The sequence below is a fragment of the Diadema setosum genome, chromosome 10, assembly GCF_964275005.1.
Source record: "Diadema setosum chromosome 10, eeDiaSeto1, whole genome shotgun sequence".
Lineage (NCBI taxonomy): Eukaryota > Metazoa > Echinodermata > Echinoidea > Diadematoida > Diadematidae > Diadema > Diadema setosum.
In genome coordinates, this window is record NC_092694.1 from 39,294,603 (window position 1) to 39,320,748 (window position 26,146).

Here is a 26,146-nt window from a genome sequence, read left to right on the forward strand (position 1 = left end):
AGAGGCGTAGTGTTAAACCAGTAATATCATTCCTGTACATATGTGATCTTTGTTGCCACAGAAACTGATAGCATATGGCCACCTGACAGGGGAGGGGCCTGACAACACGACACCAGGCAAGAAGCTGATTGATCGCATCATTGAGACCATGTGTGGCTGCTTCATTGGTACACAGACTGATGAGGGTGTACAGCTTCAGATTATCAAGGTGGGTCATCGCCATGGATACCCAGAGATGCTGACTGTTTACTGTTTTGCAGTATTTGGTACCTTTTTTTTTGCCAAAAATGCTGTAGGTTTTATGGATTTTTTTTTTCTCAAATTGTATTTAATACTCATCTCTGTTGCAGGAAAGATCAAAATACTCACCTGTACGTATGTATTTTCCACCAAAAATATTTCTTTTCATATGTTCCTCTCAAACTACTGCAATGATTGTTTGAATGGTTGGCATCTCTAGATACTGGTATCCCTCTTACACTAAACAGACTCTTCTACATATTTGTCATCAGAGATATGCTGCATCTTGTTTGCACGAGTGTTATCATAAAAAGCAAACAAACAAACAAACACACGTCTTACATACTTTCAAGGATCACATTTATACATGTATTTGCACTGTACAGTATGCCATGCTCACATCTTTGGGTAGAAGAGCTGAACATACATTTTACCATACCTTTCTTTTGATAATGGTAATAAATAAAAATAGGATTCAGTGTGTGATTGTTATTTCCCTTTAAACTCCTTCCTAGGCTCTCCTGACAGCGGTGACCTCACCAACATGTGAGGTCCATGAGGGTAGTCTCCTTCAAGTCGTTCGGACATGTTATAACATCTACCTTGCCAGCAAGAACCTGATCAACCAGACCACAGCTAAGGCTACACTCACCCAGATGCTCAATGTCATCTTTTCTCGCATGGAGCAGCAAGCAGTAAGTAGGCCATAACCCTAAATGCAGCTGTAACTACATTGTATTACTGCATTTTTGTTATTCAATTGATGTATTTATCAACACAACACATGTCTATCCAAACTCTTGTAGAAATAGTGTTCTACCCCATTTTGGTTCCTTTTTTGATTGGAAAGATATGATTGTCATGCATACGTATCTGTGGAAGATGATCTGACGCAGTTTGAAAGCTGTGGTTGAGAGTGTGAAAGGAATGAAGATGTTGCATCAGAACTGATTTCCATGGAGTTTTACAAGTATTTAGATTCCAAGTTGTCTGTGTCATTTATGTCTCAAATCAATTCTTATTTTCATGACAGTTTTCAGGGGTGGCGCTTAACTTTTTTTTTTAACCAGCCAGGCGGACTACTTAGAATCAATTTTAACACTGAAGCAATATTTTGGCTAGCCAGACGGACTAGTAACTTCAGAATTTTATGATTTTTAGCTAGTCCGACGTGATTTTTGGTGGCCAATGGCCAGCGGACCATCGCCAATTTCGAACCCTGGTTTTTGTTTCACATGATGAAATTTCTGAAGTATGCATGGTGTAAAGGGGATTCAATAATTTGGCTCATTGACTGCTGCAAAGTGTTTGGACTTAGGACAAATCCAACCTGTCATTATCATTTACAGGAATTCAGGCATAAATCCAAGAAAAGAGGAAATTGGTTTATGACAATAATGTTACAAAAGTGATTATATCTTATCATAGTCTGTTATTAGCTGTGTGTGATGAAATGATAGTGGAAAAAAAACCCACACATGTTAAAATGAAATGAGAACATGTTTATATTTGTAATGATGAATAGCTTATTTACTATGGATATCACTTTTTCCCACCATGTGCCAAATAGTTTCTTCCTGTAGCCCATGCCATCAAGTACATTTAAATTTCAGTAGTCAGTGGATACCATTCCACCTATGAAACAGAAACCTCAGGTCTTGTAGTGATGAACTAGTCACAATTTTTTAGTACTACTGTATACGCCATATATTTCGCCAGTCTAAATTTTCGCGAATCGAGACTTTCCGACGATTTTGCGAGTGGTTAAATTTGCGATCTTGGAGTCCTGTACTGAACCGAGAGATGTGTACGCGTATGTCGCATTCATATCAGGATCAGAGTCAATATTTTCGCGTATTTTTAATTTCGCGAATAGTAGCTGACTCGCGAAACTCGCAAAAATAAAAACCTCACAAAATATTTGGCATATACAGTACTTTTGCCCTTTTAAGAGTGATGTGCCGAGTGCAGTCAGAAGAGATGCCAATTTTTAGAATGCTACAGTGCCCCACTTCCTGTACTGGTTATGATGTTTGATAGAAAGTTGTCAGTACTTTGACTGTAAACTTTGACTTTACGGAGAATTGTTTAAAATGTTATCACAGATAATGTTTAATTCTAAAAAGAAGTGTGATTCTTTTTAAGGGGGTTTCCATAGTCTAGGGTGATATTATGTAGATTACATTTAGTCCAGTTGGTTCTTGAATTTTTCTACCACTCCCTCACAGCTAATTGAGTTGGAGAACTGTTGACCAAACTTTTTCTTCTTTTAAGTTCCTTCCATTTTCTAGTATTTATGCAGCTGTCATTTGTATGACGCACCTCTTGACCCCCGGGATAGGTGCGTCAAAGTACCAATGTGCGTCATACCTTTTAGGTACCATGACGTACCCTCCGTCACAAAAAGTGACCCACCTCTATGAGACATTGACGCATTAACCAGTCAAAATGGTGACGCACCTCTTCGTGAAAATGACTGACCGTTGACGCACATGTTATTCGCAGTACGTGCCAGACTGGAATGCTGCAGAGCTCTGTGTGCGCTCACGCAATTCGCTGCCTGCGAACTGTGTACACCGAACGGAACTTCGCCCGCGTGAATCCCTCTCGCCTACGGACCCTGGATGTTTACTTCGATCGCCGTGGTACTGTATCCCCATGTTGTGGGCGGCTGGGGAGCGTTAGTATAGTAGCTTAGCTGCACACTGTAGCCAGCTGCCACTACACTCCAGTACCCTGTTTCGATTCGAATCGGGGTAGAAGCGTTCCGTTGTGCAATGTCTGCTTCTTTTTCTCTTCTTCTTCATCCGCTTGTCCCTTGCCTCCCAAGTATGAAATGATTTTTAGAGTGTTGTGTGTGTTTTTTTGTAACGTTATTGCATCATTTTTCTGCAAGAAGAGGTGAGTTTCTGTTCGTGTATTGATGTGCACTGCAGTATGTGCATGTGAAAAGCGTTCGAACTGTCTTTCCCGAGTATCGTGGAAGCTCGATGTATTTCTCGGCCTATCAAAGGAGATCTCATACAACAGAATACTTATAACAAACTATTTTCCGGTCAAAATGAATTGATTTCCTTTGTTTTGTATCGTTTATTGACTTGATCCTAAGGATCTTGTCGCAATACCGAGTTTCCAATGTGTATTTATTTTCACCTTATTTTCGCGTAGCTTTCGGTGCTGTAAACTGTTGCTAGGGCCTAAGCCTACTATGTACTAAACTTACCGTTCTCCACTGTCGTTTCTCACACATCGTTTGGTACGATTTCTTCCATTTTATATCACTTTATCCGTTCCCTTTATACTTTGAAGTATTTGACGTAATTCTTTCAAGTGTCTCGCACTGCTATTTTCGTAACGGCGATTTCTCCGCTTTGCTGCAATACTTTTTCGAATCGAAGCGACGAAGTTTGATACCAGCGGCTGTAGTGTGCCGTGTGTTGTCTTTTCTAAATATTTGTGTTGTTGGGAGGTGTTGATACTTTGTATTTGTTATTTATTTTTCTTATAATGTTGATAGGAAAAGGCTAAAATGGTCTGAGTGATGTCTGATGGTGATGATGATAACTGCTGGTGTAAAAAGACGGCTTACTGTGAATGCTGAGCGTACGTGCCGTTCGTTCCATTTTACTTTCCCTCTTATTCTTCTTTCCCCCTTACTCTTCTTTTCCTTTCCAAGAATGATAAAAAAAAGAAATTACATAAACCTCACAACAAAATAGAACCACGTGCTACCAACCTTCGTAAAGTTAAATCTAAATGTTCAATATCAGCAAAGAATAAGGGGAAAGCACGAATGACAATAAATTAGAGCGAAGAGATTGTTTTACACGCAGTCTCTTCGGCTCGAAGAAACTTGACACCCCACCCCTCTCCCCTTGTGGAAATTTCCACAAATAAAGCATGTGCCACACCCAGGTGCGTGCCAGACGGAAGAATGCGCGCACTGGAATAAACAGCGTGTAAATCTGGAAATATCGATCGAAGAACCAGCTCATTAGTTGAATTAAAGGAATCATTCGTGATATCGTGATTCTATAGCCTTTCTTTTGGCGCATAGTAGGAAACATCAAACAGTCGAATATAATGTACTTGATCGAATATCTTACGTTCCCTGAACAATAAAAAAAAAGATCGATTAATCAGTCAATTGAAAATGCAACTGAGCCAGAAATACTTAAAAGGTCTCGTATGCCCAGAGAAATTCACTACGAGTAGGTTCAATGAGATGCAGTCATCACCTGGTTAGACAACAAAATCATGACAATTAATTTCAGTTCACGCTCATGATAACTGCTTATTACTTATCAAAGTTTTGGCTATCAACATTCGTTCGTAGGTGTTTTTTGTTTGTTTTGTATGTTTTTCCTCGTGAAAGACGTAATGATTTCTTCGTATCGAACATAGACTGCATGTTTACCGTTTATCCAAACAGTAGGCGCCTAGGCGTACTTTCTGAATATATTCAGAAATTTCTATCAACATTTTAAATATATTACAAGACTCCCAAATACCAGTTCAAAAAAAAATTAAGAAATCGAATTTTTTAGATATGAACAACAAAAAAAAAAAAAAAATGCGTAGGAAAAAACCACTTCAACCTCGAATGACTTCGAATTTCTCTAAACCGTTCCCTAGTTCATGGACATCCCATAGAAACGCGTGTTTTGATATACACGTTGCTACGATATGGCAAACTATCTAGTTTCGCGAAACTACGGCCTGGCCACAGTAATTTTTTCCGTAACCTCCCGCCTCCCCTTCCCCGATTCGAAAACAGCTTGATTGAAGCCCCTGCCTATTTAAACACGAACCTTATTAAACCCAAGTTAGGTACATGGTTTATATGGCTAGTGTTTAAATAGAATTTACTATTTTAAGTTAATGCAGGTTTTAATAGACTCTCAGTAATGTTAGTTCCATAATCGTTTGTATGTGTTTTGGGGCCTGGCCTCTGCCATGCCTCGCCTTCTGTATACGTATGTACGCGTGTACTGTATGTATACATGTACCACATGGTCGACATCACGCACGTGGTTTTGCTGCAGGTTCCACGGTCGACGGTCGATGCTACACTACAATGAATGCGATTGAAGGATAGCGAGCTTCGCGATGCCGCGGGCTGTATGTGATGATTTTAATCACAAATCGTGTTTGGTAGTGTGGTTTTGGAGCAAATTTGTACTCAAACTTTCTGAAAAGACCTTTAGTCTGACATCAGATAGAAAAAGAAGACATACGAGAATGAAGTGAGTATCAGTATGTTATAATAAAACTGATTGAACATTGTGTCATTTTCGCGTTTCCAGGAGCCGGTGAATTCGGCCGACTCGCGATCGCGAGTTTGTTTTATTCTGTTACGGAGGGATACCATGCCCCATGCAAGAAGCCTCGCAAAATTACATGACGGTCCCATTAACGAACCTTTTGACACACTCTGGTTAAATGACCGACTATGACGCACATAATGGGTCAGTATTGTGACGGACATTTTGCTCCCGTGACGGCACCACGCGTCATCAAATTGGTGGTACTTGACGCGACCATGACGCACATTTCCCGGGGGTCAAGAGGTGCGTCATACAAATGACAGCTGCATTATCCAGTTAGTTTCTCTCATGTGAAGTGTTGATTAAATCCTCTTGTGATATCCCCTCAGATATATGAAGCCAAACTGAAGGCAGAAGAGCTTGCTAAAACTGAAGGTATGTATCACTACAGCTGTTATATTTCTCTTTGGCTAAAACTGAAGGTATGTATCACTACAGCTCTTATATTTCTCTTTTAAATAGGTGCATGCTGAAACTGAAGGTATATATCACTACAGCTGTTATATTTCTCTTTTAATAGGTGCATGCTAAAACTAAAGGTATGTATCTCTACAGCTGTTATATTTCAACTCAGTTTTGGCATAGAATTCAGGTTTACAAACAATTTTCATCACTGATTTTTAAAGATATGAGAAATGTCAAAAGCCCATTACTTTTTGTACTTAAATCATGTTAAATCTAATTTTGATGAAATTTTACCACAGCCCAGCTGTCAAAATCAATGTGATAATTTAGTGAAATGCATGTTACCTTTGTAACAGATATATGATCAATCTTGTCTGTCTGTCTTACTGTTGTGATAACAAAGGTCAAAGTGAGGTCAAGGAAGATGACGTTGACTCAGCAGCCAGAGAGCCAGAAAAACTGACCAATGGTACGCCAGAAGGTCTAGACTTGGAAGTAGATGCTGTAGACACCACACCAGGTAATACTTGAAGCCTCTACCCAAAGGGAGTTGAGGCCTAATTAAAGACTGAGTTAGAGAAGAACACAGCTTGTAGTATGTGTATGTTACCCAAACATTACATGGGGTAATTAATTTTATGAATGAAAGCTTTGTGCAGTTGTGTTACACAAGCCGACCTATCCATTGTTTCAACATGATTTTTAAATCAAATACTATTACATGCATAATGAAGAGAATATCAGTGGTATGAACTGCAGGCAATTGTTGTTTGTTTAATGTTAGTAATAAAAGAATTGCTGTTATGATTTATGTGTCATGTTCTGCTGACTAAAACTTGCCATTTGTGATATTAACCTTTCCTATTTATGCTTACCCTGCACTTATCTCGGCATGATATTATCCATGTTTCTTGACTAGATAAACGTGAGACTCCAACCATCACCATGCCAACGGAGAATGGAGAGGAGGTTGAGAGTATTGTACGGGATATTATGGATGACATCCTTAGCTCTGTGGAGAGTAAGTTACAAGAACTTCATTTTGAGTCTCCAAGTTGACACAGTCCATTGATCCCCTCCCCCTTCCTGGCTTTCAGATCTTCTGAGACAAGATAAATCATTGATTAAAGAGAACTCATTTGCTAGTACCATGGTGGTTCTAAAAGAAAGCAAAAACAACAAACAAGCAATATCAAGGTACAAGAAAATGAACCACTCTAAACACAACAAACAAAGATTTTAACCGTAACTAGGCCGGGCTATTTAGGTAGATCATGGAGCCAGGGGGGGGCCTCCCAGGCCCCCCCTCCAGATCTCGGCCGTTGACCACACGATCGCGACGAAAATTGGCACACACATTGCCTATGATGTTATCTAAAGTAGTATGAAGTTAGATTTTTGAAAAATTGTCATTTATGCTAAATTATGCTAATTTATGCATAATGATGCATGAAATCAGACAATTTGGTATAAATCACTAAATAAAGCCCGAAATGGGCACATTTTTTTGTGTAAATATTCTTTTTAGTGTCCTAAGCAAATATAAGAGAAAAAAATTGAGCCATCCAAAAAAATTTCTGAAGTATTTTATTGTTTTTTGAATTTCTTATGTATTTCTTTGTTTTTTCGACTTTATGTTTTTCATTGTTTTTTTCGATGAAACTTGTCCGCGACATTGTTCTGAACAAGAAAATATGTTATTAGTTGATTTTGATCAATAAAACCCCAAAATAATCATGGTTTTATGAAATTTGACTGTAAGCACAGTTTCCATTGAAATTGTACACAAATTCACGTTTTTGAGCAATTTTTGGTCTGACATGCATGTACATATTTATGCAAAACTTCGGAACCGCGCGCCCGGGCATCGCAAATTTGGTGTCAAAAGATGCGGGAGACTCGACAGAAAAAAGTCATGAAACGTCGCGGCAATAGCTTTTCACATTAGCGATACATCGCGCGGAACGTTGAGGGGGGGGGGGGCCTCGGAGGCCCCCCCCCGGCCTAGTTAGGGTTAAGAGATTAATATAATTTTCCAGCTTCCAAGCTATCTTCAGATCATGTGTGTGCTTCAACAATTTCCTTTAGCTCCACTAACCTTGGTCTGATCCTATGAGGTAGCTTGGTGTACAAACACTGTTCAGGAAAAGTGTCTTACGATTACCATGAAGTGGTCCCACCTCACATCTAACTGGACCCCATGGAAGACCAGCTTAGCATAGCTGAATATGGGCTATCCAGCCATCTTCTCAGATGGAAAACAAACAAACAAACAAACAAACAAACAAACTAACTAACTAACTAACTAACTAACTAACTAACTAACTAACTAACTAACTAACTAACTAACTTGCCATACCACTATTCTGGTCATGCCAGAAGTGACATCTGTACCTGCCTTTTGGGAATGGCTAGCTTTGTCTTTGATGTACAGTATGTCCCCCCAAAAAAATTACAATCAGATTTTTGCATCTTTTGATAATTTCCAATATGATTAAACTATATATGTGTAAATGCTACTTCAGGGTCTTAAAGGTAGGGAATCCCATTTGCATGCCTTAAATGAATAGTTGTATAAATACAGTGGTATGTTGAAGAGAGTATCATTTTAGAAACTCCTATAAAGTATTGAAAGTGGAAGGTAACATCTAGTTCATTTTTATTGACAGTTAGATTTTGAATTGAATTTTTTTCGGGGCTCACCGTAAATTCCAGTACATTACTAGGCTACCTTTGCAGGCCCATGCACTGCATGTGTGTCCATCATGTATATTTTGTGAAGAAAGTTCATCAAAACTTACAAACATTTCTATATACATTCTTGCCACACACACTATATGTTATTACATCAGCTCTTATACTTTTAGATTTGTGTTTATAGATAAAAAATACGGAAGACTGCAACAAAAAGGCTTAAGTGTGGCTGACACACAGAACTACTGAGTAGTCGAGTTTTGTGCATTATTCAAATTGTAGATAACTGTTGACTTCCAAATTTCTCAGCCTAAACAAGTCCCCTGAGGTTCATATTTAATGTTTTTCTGCATTTTGGGAGGTCTGTAAAAGGTATCCCTACCTTTAAGATATAACATCTTACCTATATTCTGCAGAAAACCCCATTCGATTTGGTTAGTGGTCACAGAGAAATGTGGATCGTTGTACAGTCCAAGCAAGTACCCTATCAGGGATAAAACTGAATTACCCTCGCAGGGCTATTCAGCGGCTCAACGAAGCGTTGCGATCGTTATCGCTATTCTTGTTGCCGAACGTTCCGATTTATGACTCAAAATGTTGCGGAGTTTGCAGGCTCGTGCAAGCGCTGCACGCTGGCAATGATCTGGGTGGTCTTGTGTATCCATCATTCACACAGTCCGCGCCGTTTGTATACACCCACATGCAGGCGATAAGTCACAGCGTCACATACCAACGGCCGGGGATTTCCACATACAGTCTTCGCACATCGCGATAAGATGGTTTTGACAATTTGCACAAATCGAAGCTAAAACTACACTAAGTGCACATAGTCGTTGCAGGATGATACCACACACACACACAAACAAACGAAACAAAATACGCAGTGCCCCTCTCAAACAGAACTACACTAAGTGCCCATAGTCGTTGCAAAATGATACCACACACACACAAACAAACAAAACAAAATACACAACCCCCTCTCAAATGGAAGTTGGAACTATTTTCGCAGTTAAATAATTCTCCCACAGTCCCAAGTAGATATAACACAAAATGCCTAATTGGTCCTCCAAAATATTCTGTCAATGCATTCATGGCATGACAGGGAGGTGGCAAGAGAATATAACTATGCCTGATTAGACAAACTGTACCGTGGTAATCATCCATGATCTCACTGACAGCTCACTGGTATCGAGGAAACCCAACTAAACACAAAAACAACATCACCCAACCCCCTCCCAAGTAATCTGCATGGTACGACTTGTATGTGTTTCGCAGTGATTATCTACAACCAGGGAGGTGAGACAAAACCTCTCACCTCCCTGCTACAACAGACACTGCCGATCGAGAATGCCAGAACGGCCAGGGTAAGAACTTTGCGATGTCACATGCACAGCACTTTCCCAAGATCGACGCAGGGGCGTGATCAATTCACACTTTGATTTTTCTGATTACCTGCGTTGACACATCTTCTAATGTCCCCTGGAGATCATACTATAAAGAGGTAAGCATTGGTGTCATCCTACACAATGTATTTCCAAAATTCACAGTTTTGATTTCATGTATATCAATGTGGGATGAGTTAGGTACCTTCTCACAACAGCGAGCTTTGGCCCACGAAAGCGGCGGCCAAGCAAGCAAGGCGAGTCAGAGAGCAATACGATCGTCGGCCTTTCCACGTACACTGGGCTAACTGCGTATACGGGAGGCAACAGGCAAGCGGTGTGTGCGCGTTTTTCTCAGTTCCAGTAGCGATAGCATGACAAAATGCAAAACGGATTGAATGAGGCTAAGTGGACAAAATTTTCGAACATGCCGTGCTTTTACAGAGAGCGTGTGAATTTTGCTCACCCCGGATTATCCTGCAAAAGGGTCTATGAAAGCAAAAACTAATAATCTTTACTCTGAGGGAAAATGAGCACAATCCGCGGTGAGCAAAAAATACTGTGTATGTTTAAACGCAGAGAAGTCGAAGCGGTTTTGTCGGTTGCCATAGACTTTACACGTGAGGGTGATTCGCTTGGCACTGAGCCAGGTTCGGCGAGCTCGCTCGATCATCCCGTTTTATCCTCTATAGGGTATTTCGGCGTTATCCTCAATAGGGTACTTGCTTGGACTGTTGTAAAGCATGTCGTGGGTCTGATTCTTCCAAGGTTAGCACTTGGATGCTGTGGGAACTGCATGATGTGTGAACACAATGGACAGGACTTGGAGGGAAGGGATTCCTGACATGTTCTACAAAATTCCTGATTTCTTTTTGACCACTGAAGCAAGTCAGATAGGGTTTTCTGTAAGTTGTGGGTGATAAGATATAATTTCATACCCTGAAATTGTATCTGATTGAAGCTCTATTTCTAAAGTTATCATTGTGGAGGGTCCCATTATATTTTTTTTTAATTTAAATTTTTTATCTATTTTTTTTTTTTTGGGGGGGGAGGGGGACATACAGTATTTAAAGCAGTTGTTGTATTTCATGGTTGACGAAGAGACTCTTTCTTCGAACACTGAAACTGTCCTCAAAAAAACTCTTTTCTGTACTGGGGTAGATCATGCATACTGATAATAAAATCATAATAATCATCCTTCACACAGAGTATCTCCTGTTTTTTAAACCAAACATTTCCTTCAGGAGATGCAGTCAAGACACCAGATTCAGTGACGACCAATCTCTCAACAAGCCTGTCCGTTGGCTCCGTTAGGACACCAAGCCCTGCGTCCACCCCCAGTGTGCCCTCCATTGGTGATGATGAGCTTGGAGACGAGACAGAGCCTTTCTCCCACATCCTCCAGAAAGATGCGTTCCTCGTCTTCAGGTCACTATGCAAACTCTCTATGAAGCCTCTCCCCGATGGACAGCCTGATCCAAGGTGACATGGAACTTTTAACCTGTTGAAGACTATACAGCGTGTCCCCACAAAAAATGCTAATGGCACTCTAGATGGGTACAGTATTAAAATTACAACTTTATATTGTTTATATCTTTACACCCGTAAACTACAATTCATTTTCTACAACTGGATGAAATTTTATGAGATAAATGGTCCAATAATCACAAAGATATGAGCATTTTTTCATTACACATCAGGAAGCCTCTCCATCCAAGTATTGTAGTGAGTATGTGTAGTCAGATTCAGCTAACAAGATTTGTTATCTATTCAAATTCTACAATATCTATTGCATGCTATCACAGGCATAAATCGGCAAGGATTTTCTTTTGTTCAGGACTTGGGGATGACCTATTCATTCATCCCTCTCTGATGAACAGAAATTCCTGCATATTTACGCCCGTGCATTCAGCGAAACATGACGGAATCTGATCGAAATATGAACAGGGTACAAGATGAATTCGAGGCAGAATTCAATCAATGAGCACCATGCAAGGGGACAATACTCAGAAATGTGTTCAAATACAGGGAATCGGGTACAAGCAAAAACCTTAACAAGGGCAGATCGGGGAGAAGAGTAACAGTTCGAACACAAGAAAACATTGACATGGACCACATGAGGCAAAGCCTCATTCAAGAACCCTGACAAAGTAGCAGGAGAAACAACGTCCCACGCGTAATTGGACTATGTACTTTATTCTATGTAATAACAAAACTTGGATTGAGAGGTATCCTGATGAGTGCTGAAAGAAGGCACATACCTCTGTGTTCAATGGACCATATCGCATAAAATTTGAGCCAGTTGTACAAAATAAATGCTGGTTTATGATTATAAGATTACATAGAATATGATTTGGTAATTTTCAAATTATACTCATTTAAAGTGCCATTAGCATTTTTTTTTTTTTTGTGGGACACGCTGTAGTATAGACCTAAGTATACTCGGGCAGGTATCTATGGGACACCTTTATTTCATAGCAATGTCAGATAGTCCTCGGCAGGTTAACAATAGCATAACATTACATTAAAGTGTCTGTAGATCTAATATTTCATTCAGCTTTTTCAATATTTGTTAAAGATATGTCAAAATCTTTGATTGTTTTCGATTTCAAATTATGAATTATCATCATTCTTGTTATCTCTATGCCATACGTGTATACTTTGCTCTGAATGTTGTAAGTCAGTATTAAGTAGTAAAAGGAAGAGTGATGATACAGTGGGCATAACTTCTGTGTAATATCCACTTTCTTTCACTCAGGTCACATGAGCTGCGTTCCAAAATCCTGTCACTGCAGCTTCTCCTGTCAGTCCTTCAGAACGCTGGGGCCGTCTTCAGAACCAATGAAATGTTTATCACTGCCATCAAACAGTACCTGTGTGTAGCGCTCTCTAAGAATGGCGTCTCATCGGTACCAGAAGTCTTTGAATGCTCCCTAGCCATCTTTCTCACACTTCTCAGTCTCTTCAAGACACATCTCAAGATGCAGATTGAGGTATGACAAGGTTGTCCTCACTTCCTTATATGTAACCATGGCAACTCAATAGGCTTCAAGCTAGCATTAAGAGTTCATAGGTTCTATTTTCCATAGTAATGTCATGTAATTTAGAACATACGGTTATTAGCATGGAGGTCGACGTACAATGATGTTCATAAAAGTAAAATGTATGAAACAATTTTTGAGGTTTGTTTGTATTATCAAAAAGATTTCATTAAGCCAAGGCAAGTGTCTTAGTAAGTATCAAAAGATCAAGCTTGCCCTGTGCAGAGCACTGCCATGTACAATGGTGTGTCTACTTTAAAAGATGTCTTTAATACACCTTCAATGCGTGAAAATTTCCACTTTTCAGTAAAAGAAACCATGAATAAATACTTGTGTGTGTGTGGGTGGTTTTATTTCAGGTGTTCTTCAAGGAAATCTTCCTGAACATACTTGAGACTCCAACAAGTAGCTTTGAGCAGAAGTGGATGGTTGTCCAAGCTTTGACTAGGATATGTGCAGGTTAGTGTATTGATAGAGAAGGCCCTATTCACAGATCACCTTGGGGCTACATTATACATTGCATCTTCTTTAATACACAGGTGTTCTATCATAATTCAAAGGTTTACAAGCAGCCTGATTTATACACATTTGTGTATCATTATAGATTGATTCTTTTCCTCATTTGTACTAAACAATAAAAGCTGAGAATTTGAATGAAAGCAAGACGAATTAGAGAAGTCTGTTCCTGCTAGATGTGATTTGGTTGATACACACTGTGAGGAGATGAGTAGATCGCCCGGAAGCTAGAGAGTCACTTGAAACATTTACACCAATAGGTGTAGAAATAATATCTACTCTATAGAACAGAATGGTAGCAGTTTAATAGCAGAAGAGCCTAGTAAGGCTTGCAGCAAAAACTTCAAAGTAGAAGTCTTGGTCACATGACATTTAGGCTCATCTCATGGATGTCATGTACGTATGAACCATAAATAATCTTTTTTTCTTTCCTCAAAAGGATTTTGTTTTTCTTCCGTTCTAAAGTTGAGAGAAAGAGGGACAGTTTGTTCATGTCCATCTTATAGCAAAGTAAGTCTGATCAATAAAGCCCATATTGTGGTTTGTTTCTACATTTTTCATTGTTGTCAGGACTATTCAGATACAATTGTATATTCAGTGCACTGTTCTATGTTATGATATCCACTAGATGCCCAATGTGTGGTGGACATCTACCTGAACTACGACTGCGACCTATCCAGTGCCAACATCTTTGAACGTCTGGTCAATGACCTCTCTAAGATTGCCCAGGGTCGACACGCCATGGAGCTTGGTGCCACACCTCAGCAGGAGAAAAGGATGCGAGTCAAAGGTCTCGACTGCCTTGTCTCCATCCTCAAGTGTATGGTGGAGTGGAGTAAAGATCTCTATGTCAACCCCAACCTGCAGACCAACCTAGGTAAGATTAACCCTAAAAAGACTGGGCTATTTTGGTAGCTCGAAAGACTGGGGGGGGGGGGGGGGGGCCTAGAGGGCCCCCCCCCCCCTTTAAGATCTCGGCCGTGGATTGCGCGATCGCCGCAGAAATTTGCACAATGGTAGTGTGCGATGTAATCTACAAGATCGTATATTTAAATTTTCCAAAATAGTCTTCTTTTATTTTATTTTGATTAATTATGCTAATTTATGCGAGAAATCAGACTCTTTGATCTGAATCAGTAAATAAAGCTCCAAAAGTGCTCATTTTTGGTCTAATTATTCTTTGTGGCATTCTTCACAAATGTACTTGAAAAAAAAAAATTCGGTATCAAAATTTGTGGCAGACACTTTTTGAAGCATAATACTACTAAAACAAATTAATTCTAGCCATTGAGAGTAAAAATAAGCATATTTATATGAACCATGTGAAAAAACTCAATTTGCATTGACTTTGTACACAAAATCACATTTTTGAGCCATTTTCGGTCTCGCGTGCATGTACAAAAAGTTATGTAACTTCAGAACCGTACCCCTGGGCGTCACAAATTTGGCGTCAAAATGTGCGGGAAACTCGAAAGAAAAAAGTCATAGAGCATCGCGGCGAGAGCATTGCGTGTTGCAGAGTAATCGCGCGAAATGTCGAGGGGGGGCCTTTTAGGCCCCCCCCAGTCTTTTTAGGGTTAAACCTAGGTTAGATTCAACCTAGGTAAGATTCCGCCCGGGTAAGATTCTATCCCGGATAGATTCAACCCGAGTAAGGTTCGTCCCAGGAATACGGATACAACACAGGTTGAAGTTTCAACCTACAGTATATATGAGATTCATGTGCATCATCACAAAGACCTAAAACTCTGTATTTGTAAATGCTTTTATCAGATGCATCTAGCTTACATCGTAAGTGACGTGATGTCCATGGCCTACGTCCTCCCTAACAGTTTTCTGGTCAGGCTTGATTTAACTTGTTAGAATATTTTTTCTTTTCATTTTAGTGTACTAATTGTATATCCTTTTCCAAGAGTTTTTAAGGTCAAATTGATCAATACATGCTCCTGTAATATTTGGTGTAGCGTGAAGTGTAGATACTGTGATGTAGTAAATGTAGCCCAATCTGTAAAGAGCCCCATCACACAGCCCATAGTGACTACCCTTATCCCTCTCACTGTATATTGGGCTGTTTTTATTTTGCTTTGTTTCATGTATTCTATTATTTGTTAAATTGAGTAATAGATAAAAAGGAAGCTATGAATGCCAGACATTCTTTTAATGACTGTGATGCTCTCTATATCTTTTTTGTGGTTCAACTGAGAAAAAAGAGATCATATTTTGTAATGATATGCAGATCTGGAAAATGTCAACCCCTTCTTTTGTTCTGTCAGGCTTGTAATATGAGACTCCCAGGGGCATTAATGGAGCAGTGATCCCCACATCATGTCACACTCTGTGGGGTGTTGATCTAACATGTGTAACCTACTTCCCACAGGTCAAGAGAAAGCTGTAGGGTTCGACCAGACGGACGCAGACAGTGGCAAAGGGACAATGACCAGCTCTGGAAGCCAGAATTCACTCAACTCTACCCACTCAGGCTCTTTACCTGCTGTCAACCTCAGCTCCAGCCAAACCCTGCCTGCTGACAGCCCAGAACAATTTGAAACACTCAAGCAGCAGAAGGAAATCATGGAGCAGGGCATTGAGATGTGAGTATCATGGCTTGCCTTCTGGAAGACTGTTTGCCATGTGGGTCAAGTTTTATATAATTTTTATGCATGGTTGATAATTAATTGCCCATATATCTTTATGTATCTTTATATACTTTTATATATATCTTTATGTATTATAATGTAGACTGGACCAATGGAAAATATTGCTTCAATTACATTATAAATTAGATGAAATACCGTTGAAACACCCGAGGTGGGTTATTATGTGATGGGCTCTGAGGAAGCTAAAGTCTGCAGATGAAAATGTGGGAAAAAAGTGAATAATGAAGAGATTTACGTTTAAAGTCCAGTTGTGTGTGAGGGGAAGCCATGAAATCCCCCCTTTGCTGTGATTCTAATTAAATACCAAAAGGATGGATGTTGTTTGCCTAGTATGCTGCAGAATTGTATGAGAGATAGTTCATGCTGCTGAAATGTGTAAGAGATAGTTCATGCTGTACTGTAGCTGATATCTCCAGTGTTTTACCTTGGTCTTGGACCAGAAATCTTCCCATAGTGAGGTTGCCTGTGTGACCATTGAGTCCTCTCGGTTTGTGACCACTGAGGCATCTTGCAGTGTGACCAGGGGTTCGTCTTGGCGTCTGACCACCTAGTTGTCTTGCCATCTGACCAATGAGCCATCTTGCTGTCTGACCAATGAGTCATCTTGCTGTCTGACCAATGAGCCATCTTTCCTGTGTAGCCTTCAGTATACATCTGCCTTTGTTGTCCAACTGATCCTTTGCTTTCTCTTTCTCAGATTCAACAAGAAGAAGCCTATCAAAGGAATCCAGTTTCTACAGGACCATGGTCTACTTGGCAAGAAGCCTGAAGACATTGCTCGTTTCTTCCACAAAGATGAGCGATTAGTCAAGGTACATTGTAAGACCTCAGCTTGGGTCTTTCTTTACTGTCGGGTTATACCTCAGCCCCCATGATTTACACTGTACCTTATGTCCTTCAAAAAATTACAAAGGGACCGTCCTCAGTGGTAACTTTAAAAATGGTGAATCGATCCAAATACAAATTCAGGGTATGAAAATGTAACTTATTACCCACATCTTACAGAAGCCCCATCTGATTTGCTTCAGTGTCAAAAAGAAATGAGGATCTTTGTAGAGCATGTCAGGAATCCTTTCCCTCCAAGTTTTGTCCGTTGTGTTCACAGATCCAAGAGCATCTAAGTGCTGAACTTGGAAGAAACAGGCCCATGACATGCTTTACAACAATCCACATTTCTCTGTGACCACGTAACCAAATTGAATGAGGTTTTTTTTTTTTTTGCAAAATGTAGGTAAGAAGATATAGTTTCATTCCCTGAAATAGCATTTAGATTGTTCAATCATTTTCAAAGTTATCAGTGCCAAAATCAATTGCAATTTTTTGGGGGGACATACTGTATTTCAGGGCACCACATGCCAACCAGTTTCTAGGAATGAGCCAGTGCAGTATTTATGTCTAATGCTACTCTGGTATGTCAAATTATATCTGCATTTTATCAAAAAGCCGTTTGGAGCAATGTTATCCATTCATGGTGTTTACATTTTGCATGTTTATATATGCAGTCAAACATTTTAATTTATGTGTTACTTTGTTGTTATTGTTTGTTTGGGGTTTTTTTGTTCAAATATGAAGGACATTGGACTTAACCCGTTGAGGACAGGCTGATTTTGCTACAACATGCATTTCCCATTGATGCTTGCCCGTGAATACTCAGGACTCTTCTTCAGTCGGTTAAGGTTGATACTACTGAAGGACTTTTCTCACTGGTAGAATTTGGCCTTAGCCCAATAAATTGCTCTGATTTATCACCCCAGTCCTCTTCTTTAATCCCACCAATATACCTGGGTTTAAGCTTTGGCACTGTATCTGTTCTCACTGGCTTTGTCAGAAAAGGGCAGTAGTAAGTCTTCATTTTAATGAATTTTTATTCAGGCCAATAGCACCCAGTCTGTATTCCTGCACACACTGATTACAGTATACCTTATGGCTCTACCATTTGTCAAATAAATTGATTTCTCTATGTTTCTTCTCTCCTCAGACCGTGATTGGAGAATTCATGGGGGAGAGAGATCTGTAAGTTGTTTTGAGTTTATCGTCCATCTAATGGGATGAAAATTTAATATTTGTTCGATGTAAGATCATATGTTCAATTTCTATTACAGTAGACCATTTGCTAAGGACAGGACCAGTCATACAGAGAGTGAAATGATTTGTGACAGAGGCTCAAATTTAAGACTGGTTCCTTTTGTTCAATATTGTTCTGTTATGATACAGATTGAATGTGCATCCTCAGTTCATGGAGAACATCTACAAAAAACTTATAATTGAACATTCTGTCTGCTTTAAATGACTACAGTGGACTTTCCTTATAATGAACACGGTTATAACGAAATTCCAGTTACAACAATAAAAATTCAGGTCTCAACATTATCTGCCCTATGAGTGTTTCATTGTTTGTTTGGTTATAAGAAAATTTTGATATAATGAAAGAAAACTGCCGGTCCCGAGCAATTTGTTGTAGCAGGAGTCCACTGTATCTTTGTTTAGAATCTAGGTAAAAGTTATGTGGCAATCAGAAGTGGGACATGTTGCATTTTGGAAATAATTGTTATCTGTGTTTGTACTCAGTCTGAACAAAGAAGTCATGTATGCCTACGTGGATGAGTTTGACTTCCGTCGAGTTGACTTTGTGTCAGCGCTGCGAATGTTCTTAGCTGGGTTCCGCTTGCCAGGAGAGGCCCAGAAAATTGATCGGATGATGGAGAAGTTTGCATCACGTTACTTTGAGGACAACCCAACTCAGGGTATCTTTGCAAGTGCAGACGCAGCCTACGTACTGGCCTACTCCATCATTCTCTTGACAACAGACCTGCATAATGCACAGGTTGGTAGTCTGATCTTGTCTCAATCAGTCCTACATGGTGTAATTGAAATGGATAATTGATCAGGTTGAATTCCTTTTACAGAGATGCCAACTGATGAAATTTTGAAGTATTAATTGTAGTATGATAAAAAGAGTGAAATACAATGATACAATATTGCCTCTTGAAAGTATGACTTTTCATCTTTCAAGTAAAAATGAAATTAGGCCAATATGTACTGCAGATAACTGCGGAAAAGCGCTTCATCACATAGAAAGATGTACTACCAAATTCCTTCAACCCCTACAAAAACGCTGTAAAGACATGCCTAATTGGGCAGGAAATATGCAGATGCTTTTTACAATTTTCTCATCAATGTAGATGAAGTGGTAACATTTCACTTGCCTGTTCTTCCCAAGAAGATGTATTTTTTTTCTGACATTTAATACTGGCCCAGGGCCAACAGGCTAGTGGTGGTGAGAAGATTTCAGGAAGATCTGATTTTCTTCTCAAAAAATCTGATTTTTAAGGATATTCTATCTGTTTTTTATGTTAGTCCTCTTCAGCTCAAAGGGGTCAGCTGAGGTAAACTCTGCAAGTACTCTGTCAGCTGTGAATATGAGTAGCACTGATAACTGGAGTCTTGATGATTACACTATTTTTTTTTTAGTATCAAATATTATTATCATTGATTTGATGAGGACATTTTTCTGTTCTTATTTTCACTATTATCTTCTTCATAATTATTACAGTCATCATCACTTTCTGTACTACAATTGATATAAGATAGGTGCTAATGGAAGCTGATGCCATGGTAATCTGCTTCCTTTATAGGTGAAGAAAAAGATGTCCAAGGAGGAATACATCAAAATGAATCGTGGTATCAACGACAGCAAGGATCTACCCATGGAGTACCTGTCTGATATCTATGATGAGATTGCTGGCAATGAGATCAAGATGAAACAGACCCCCACCGCAAAGCCAAATCCCAAAACATCAGGTTGGTGAACACTAGGATGCTGCATTAACTTGGCACAAACATGTGTCTTCATGCCTATGTCAGTGATAGCATCAGTTCATTGGTATAATTATGAATGAGTTCATAAGGATAATGCTACTTTACTAGGAGAATTTGCTGTAAAATATTTTTTAAATGAAAGTGATGAAATATTAAAACAGATTGTAGGTGAAAATTTAGGTGAAATGAGACTGATGTTCAGAATGTCATTGTTGCTTAGAATATGGGTAAATTACCAAGTATGGCATCTCAATGATATCTTAAATATCCATTGTGATGACATGAGTAGGGTATTGTGTGCAGTCTTCATAAAGCTTTTATGTGAAAGCATCAATATTAATATTTTGTTCGTTTGATACATCACGTTCAGTTTTGCTCAAGATATTCAAAGTTGTAATTATCTGACATTCCTGACATGCGACCTTTTCACACCTGGTTAGACTGGTAATTTATCTAATAGTATCAAGTAATGAACTGTCTGTGATTGTGCAAGGCATTTATTACATGCTTGTTGCAACCAGTTCTTGTAAGTAATCATGTTCTGCATTTAATTAATCTTGTAGCTTTAGACTAGCCTTGACCAGTGTAGTGAGAGAAATTATTTGCCTCTTTTGGCAAGATTATGGGTTGAACATAGACCATTTTCTTTGTGCTTTTTTTGCCAACTGGTCTTGACAAGTTTGCTTCTCAGCATTTTTAAATCTCCTCCAGTTTTGTCTTCTAAATTTATGCCAACTACAGTCATGTTATTCAAGCTAGTCTTCATGTTACAACCTCATGTAGAAGAATGTGGCACTCAGCTGCACATGGTCATTTCTGTGATACCAGAACAGTGATAAGATTGCATCACCACCGAATGTTTAGGAGTAGTCAAAAAACCAACTTGATTTTTTGTGCACCACTTGTGATATCTCTGTCTCTCCCCAAACTTTTTATTCATGTGGGTTTCCTCAGTGCAATTCATGAGTACACTAATTTACATATATGCATATTCATAATATTTTTGCATATATGCATATTCATAACAATTTTACACGTATGTATATTCATAACATTAACCAATATTTTTTCTTGGTCTCATCATATGATGTTTGTGTAGCTGTGACGAGTGAGAAGCAGAGAAAGCTCTTCTATAACATGGAGATGGAAGCCATCTCATCTACAGCTAAGAGTTTGATGGAGAGCGTCAGTCACGTCCCATCCAGCTTCACCAGCGCCACACACCTCGAACATGTCCGCCCCATGTTCAAGGTAAGTCTAAGCTAATTCTCCCCCACACCTCTAGTAATAAGAATAACATGATTGCCTTTAATATTGTATATACAATGTATAATATTCATTTGTTGGTTTGTGTTCATAATAAAACAGTAAAATCATATGCACCTATCCGACTTGGCAGAATGATCCACCACTACTGTGGTGTCCCATACACATACATGTACATATATGGTGAAGGCCAGATAGACATTGCAGCCGGTTAGTGGGACACCACAGTAATGTCATACACAAGCTGACCCTTGGGTCTGTCTATATAAAGAGTAAATAGTATTGAGCATGATGTAATACAGGCCATAAAGGTACAGTAGATTATCAGAAATTAATGAAAAATAAATTGTCATGTAGCAAATGATGTAATGTGTGATGGTGGATAGTTCATTTCAGATCTGTTTCCACGGTAGATCTGTTCTTTCATGGGGTTCTTGATTTATTGGCCTTTTAGGATTAATATATTCGTCAGTTTAACATAAACATCTTTTACAAGTTTATTCACACCGTGCCCGCTTCATTAAACTCAAAACAACCCCCATCGTCATTGTAGGATATGAGTGAAAAAGAAGAAGAAGAAGCAGAAATGAAATTATTTTATGCCTAGCCTCCTTCAGGTGAAGCTTGCTAGATCATTTTGTAATCTTGCAGCAAGGCTGCTGGAGGATTTTATTTTCAGGTTGTGCACAGATCTTTGTTTCCTTGAAAATGATGTAGAGGCTAGTAGTGAATGGTTGAGGTCATTATCCCACATTTTGCCCTTATTTAGTACAGAAATACTGAACTCGGTATAGATACATTTGATAGTAAAGACAGCGTTTAGATATTACATTGCTGGATATTGATCTACTGACGACATAAACAGTTAGAGTGTGTGTGTGTGTGTTTATGTTTTCTCTATGCAATGTATCATCCCTTGGCTTTATTAACCAGATACGATGATCACTCATTTTCATTTATGTGTAATTGAAATTGATTGCTAGTCTAATGGTGCCAATAGTGTAAATCCTCTCACCTGTGACTTCTCACAGAGGAAAAAAAAAAATGAAAAGAAAGCCAAGATACAGTCCCTTTTGACATGATGGAAGGTTTGTGTTGGGGTCATGATAGTAGGGATATAAACTACGTGTAGATCCTTATCTTCTAATGCAGTAGTGAGCTCAATCTGAGTGTCTTGACTACATACATCATGTTTACAGTTGGCCTGGACACCATTCTTAGCTGCCTTCAGCGTTGGACTGCAGGACTGTGATGACCCCGAGATTGCCAAGCTCTGCCTCAATGGGATCTGCTGTGCCATTCGTATCTCTTGTATCTTCCACATGGAGATTGAGCGCAATGCTTACGTCCAGGCACTGTCTCGCTTCACCCTCCTCACCACAAACTCCTCTATCGTTGAGATGAAGACAAAGAACATCGAGACGATCAAGACGTTGATCACGGTGGCACACACAGATGGGAACTACCTCGGCAAGTCGTGGTTGGAGGTCAGTTTGAGATGAACTCGGTTTGGCCAACCTCAAATTTTGTCACCATTTTTATCAGGAATGTTTTTTACAGGTGGAGACATCGTGAATGACGATGGTGAAAAATGTAGACACATCTATTTTGATCTTATTTCAGTGTTTATTGATGGGGAGGAGAAGCTACATGTATGTCAGCCAGCCTACTCAAACTCTCACGTATGGAATGTCTAAGTAATGAGAAAGTTCAGTGCTGACAAAGATTGGCACATTAGCAATTTGCTTTAAATGCTTCTGATTAATCCCCTTTGACTGAAAAAGAAAAAAAAAAAGGGATGCTAAATGATGAATGATTTTCAATGAAAATTTAAAGCAGTAAAGATAATTTATGTAGATATCATTTTTCTTTGCCTTAGATTTCATGTATATTTAATCCCGTTTAGCTCAATATAGTGCAGTTATTCATGGAAACATTAAAAGAAGTATACAGTTAAAAGCTTTGATAAATTTTGCCATTTGTTCTTGTGTGACATTCATATTAGTATCCATAGTTTGGCCAAGATGAAAAATACATGAAGCGAGTGCAGTTGAAAATTGGTAAATATACCTTATGGTTATGATATGATGCGAAAATCACTTGACCTGAATGTTTTCTTTGTGTAGATGCTGAAATGTATCTCCCAACTGGAACTCGCACAACTCATAGGGACTGGGGTGAAGACTAAGTTCTTGTCATCCACTTCTGCCTCTACGGGGTCAGGAGGTCATAGCAATGCCATGGTAACGGGGTCAAGTCCAGGTCATCAGAATGACATGCTAGAATCAGGAGATAGTGAGTTCTTTGTTTTGTCCATGTTGTGATTTCTTGTGTACATGAAGTATTTATTTACAGCTGCCAGTGTAAATAGATCCATAGCTTATTGTGGGAAAACAGCTTGAATGAGACAAACTCAAAACAACATTTCTGAGAAACAACATTTTTGCTGCTTAAATGAAAGAAGAGGCATTGATTAAACAGGGCACTTAATAAAGATGTACTTAGCAAGTAAGACCTGTACAACATTTTTTTTTTTTTTTTTTTATGCCTCTGCCCACAGGGTGGCTTAGGCATTATTTCATTTTGGTTGGCAACAAAAATGGCAATGTTGAAGGTATTGTCAATTTCAGCAGAGGGTTTGCAATAAGCATAAATACATGTCTTGTCTTTACGTTGGTGTCAACAATCAAATGACCTGGGAGGTGTTTCATCAACGTTTGTCAGTGCTGACAACTTGAATCACCATAGTAACAGTCAGTGACCAGAGCATCTCAGCCAATCAAAACCAAGGATTTTGCTGAAATTGGTCAGCACTGACAGTTGTCAGCGCTGACAAGCGTTGATGAAACACCCCCTTGATTATTTTGGCATGTGATACTTGCTGTAAAAGTGGATATTTTCACGCCACTAATTTTTCGCACTCAGCATGGTAAGAAGAATTTCGTATGTTTTTTATTCCACGGAATCAGGACATACTGGAACATACGGCAATCAAAAATATTCGCGTGCTTTTATTTTTGCGCTAGTGTCTGGTTGCGCGAAATGCATGAAAATTTCAACACCACAAAAATTTCAATTTTTACAGTATTTCTCCAATTAACAGCTGCCATCCTGAATACAATGTATATGTTATGGGGCTAAAACTGTGATGCTATATTCCAGGACACCATTTATTTATGATTTGAATCATGTTTGTTTTCCTAGTCCCATCTCGGATGGCTAACCTAGATCAGAAGCAGATAGCCAGTCTCCAGGAGGCTATGAACAAGACATCAACACAACGCTTCGTGGTGGCCGTTGATAGGATATTCACCAGCTCTACACGGCTAGATGGGGATGCCATTGGTGAGTCATTCTATAGTGTGTGGGTCATGCGTATAAGCCCAGGTGCCCTGAGAGCATAGAAAAGCATGATTCATGTGCTGTAAGGATCAGACCAGTATTTAAGTGAGTATATTTGGCTGCTGTAATTCAACATATATTGGAATTTAAGGGACTGAGAAGTGTATAATTTAATGTGGAGGCTTCAGTGCATATTTTGTATTACATGCATTTGATATGCATATGATGCATTTCTCAACAAATGGGTAGTTGGGGCATTCCTCTTACATTATTCACAAAGTTTGGTGGAAAAAAAAAAATCAAAGCAGGGAAGCGTATCTGCCTTGTAAATACCTTCAGTATGCAGAGAGTCAAGAGACTGTCATAGCCCTGTTAAAACTGAGAACATTGGGGCAAAATATGAACACTTTTTTTTTCTGTAATGCATTGGATATAGGTATCATTCCTGAAATCATCCAGCTTTGATTGAGTATTCATTATGTGAGTTGGGGAAAAAACACAATGTATGATAAAGCTTGCCTACCAACCAAGCCAGGTCACATCTTTCATCCTGAGATATTTTTTGAAGATTGCCTTGCATATCATGTGACCAGATGTATCACAGTGATGACTTTAAGACACTCAAATCAGTCAAATTGAAAATCAGTAAACTCTTTTTACATCAAATTCAAACCGAGGGAATGTCTAATTAAATGACTGAGCTTCAACCAACCTTGAAACCCTCTACAATTTCAAGGTTGGTTGAAGCTCAGTCATTTAATTATTCATCATCCCCAGCCGATGAAAGTTTTTAGTATCATTCGAGGGAATGTCAGTCGTACATGTAAGTGATAAAATTTGTGCCTGGCATCATATGTGGACAAAAACATGAGATAGACGAGTGGAAACGACAACAGTGTATCTATGACAGGGCTTGATGACAGTGCTCTGCATATTGGCAGTATTTCCAAGTACTTGTATTGACATTATTATTACTATTATTATCATTATCCATTCAACCAGGTAAAGAATATGGGATACATACCATAAGCATTACAAACATGAAACATGACACTGGTAATGAGTGTCACAATGTTAACAATGAATTCCTTTACCCCTCTGTGTAGTTGACTTCACTGAAGCTCTATGCCAGGTGTCCATGGAGGAGCTACAGTCACCCACAGGAGCTAGGATGTTTAGTCTTACTAAGATTGTTGAGATTTCATATTACAACATGGGTCGTGTCAGGATGCAGTGGTCTAGGATATGGTCTGTGCTCGGAAGTCACTTCAACAAGGTAAGGCATCTCTGGCAACATATCACTTTTTGAGATTTTTATATGTTGTCATAGTTCTTGTGCTCCTGAAACAGCTAAGACAAACCTGATATGTCTTCTTTTTTTTTTCGGTGTGTAGGGTATTTTTTGTATGCTGCTATTTTCTCTACACTTTGCCCACTCACTCTGAATTCTTCAATAG

At 39.1% G+C, this 26,146-nt stretch overlaps 1 protein-coding gene across 1 annotated transcript in view; it reads left to right on the forward strand.

Annotated features, from left to right (window-relative positions):
* The window catches only part of LOC140234071 (brefeldin A-inhibited guanine nucleotide-exchange protein 1-like), a 69,553-nt gene that overhangs the window by 14,078 nt on the left and 29,329 nt on the right, over positions 1-26,146 (forward strand). Inside the window, exons 4-22 of the mRNA XM_072314150.1 lie at positions 62-208; positions 756-935; positions 5,897-5,942; positions 6,376-6,492; positions 6,892-6,993; positions 11,293-11,530; positions 12,807-13,041; positions 13,449-13,548; positions 14,234-14,482; positions 15,983-16,196; positions 16,960-17,074; positions 18,241-18,275; positions 18,831-19,086; positions 19,898-20,063; positions 21,181-21,332; positions 22,547-22,834; positions 23,474-23,642; positions 24,552-24,692; positions 25,796-25,965. Of these exons, the coding sequence (XP_072170251.1) occupies positions 62-208; positions 756-935; positions 5,897-5,942; positions 6,376-6,492; positions 6,892-6,993; positions 11,293-11,530; positions 12,807-13,041; positions 13,449-13,548; positions 14,234-14,482; positions 15,983-16,196; positions 16,960-17,074; positions 18,241-18,275; positions 18,831-19,086; positions 19,898-20,063; positions 21,181-21,332; positions 22,547-22,834; positions 23,474-23,642; positions 24,552-24,692; positions 25,796-25,965 (3,120 nt within the window). The remainder of the gene's footprint in view (positions 1-61; positions 209-755; positions 936-5,896; positions 5,943-6,375; positions 6,493-6,891; positions 6,994-11,292; positions 11,531-12,806; positions 13,042-13,448; positions 13,549-14,233; positions 14,483-15,982; positions 16,197-16,959; positions 17,075-18,240; positions 18,276-18,830; positions 19,087-19,897; positions 20,064-21,180; positions 21,333-22,546; positions 22,835-23,473; positions 23,643-24,551; positions 24,693-25,795; positions 25,966-26,146) is intronic.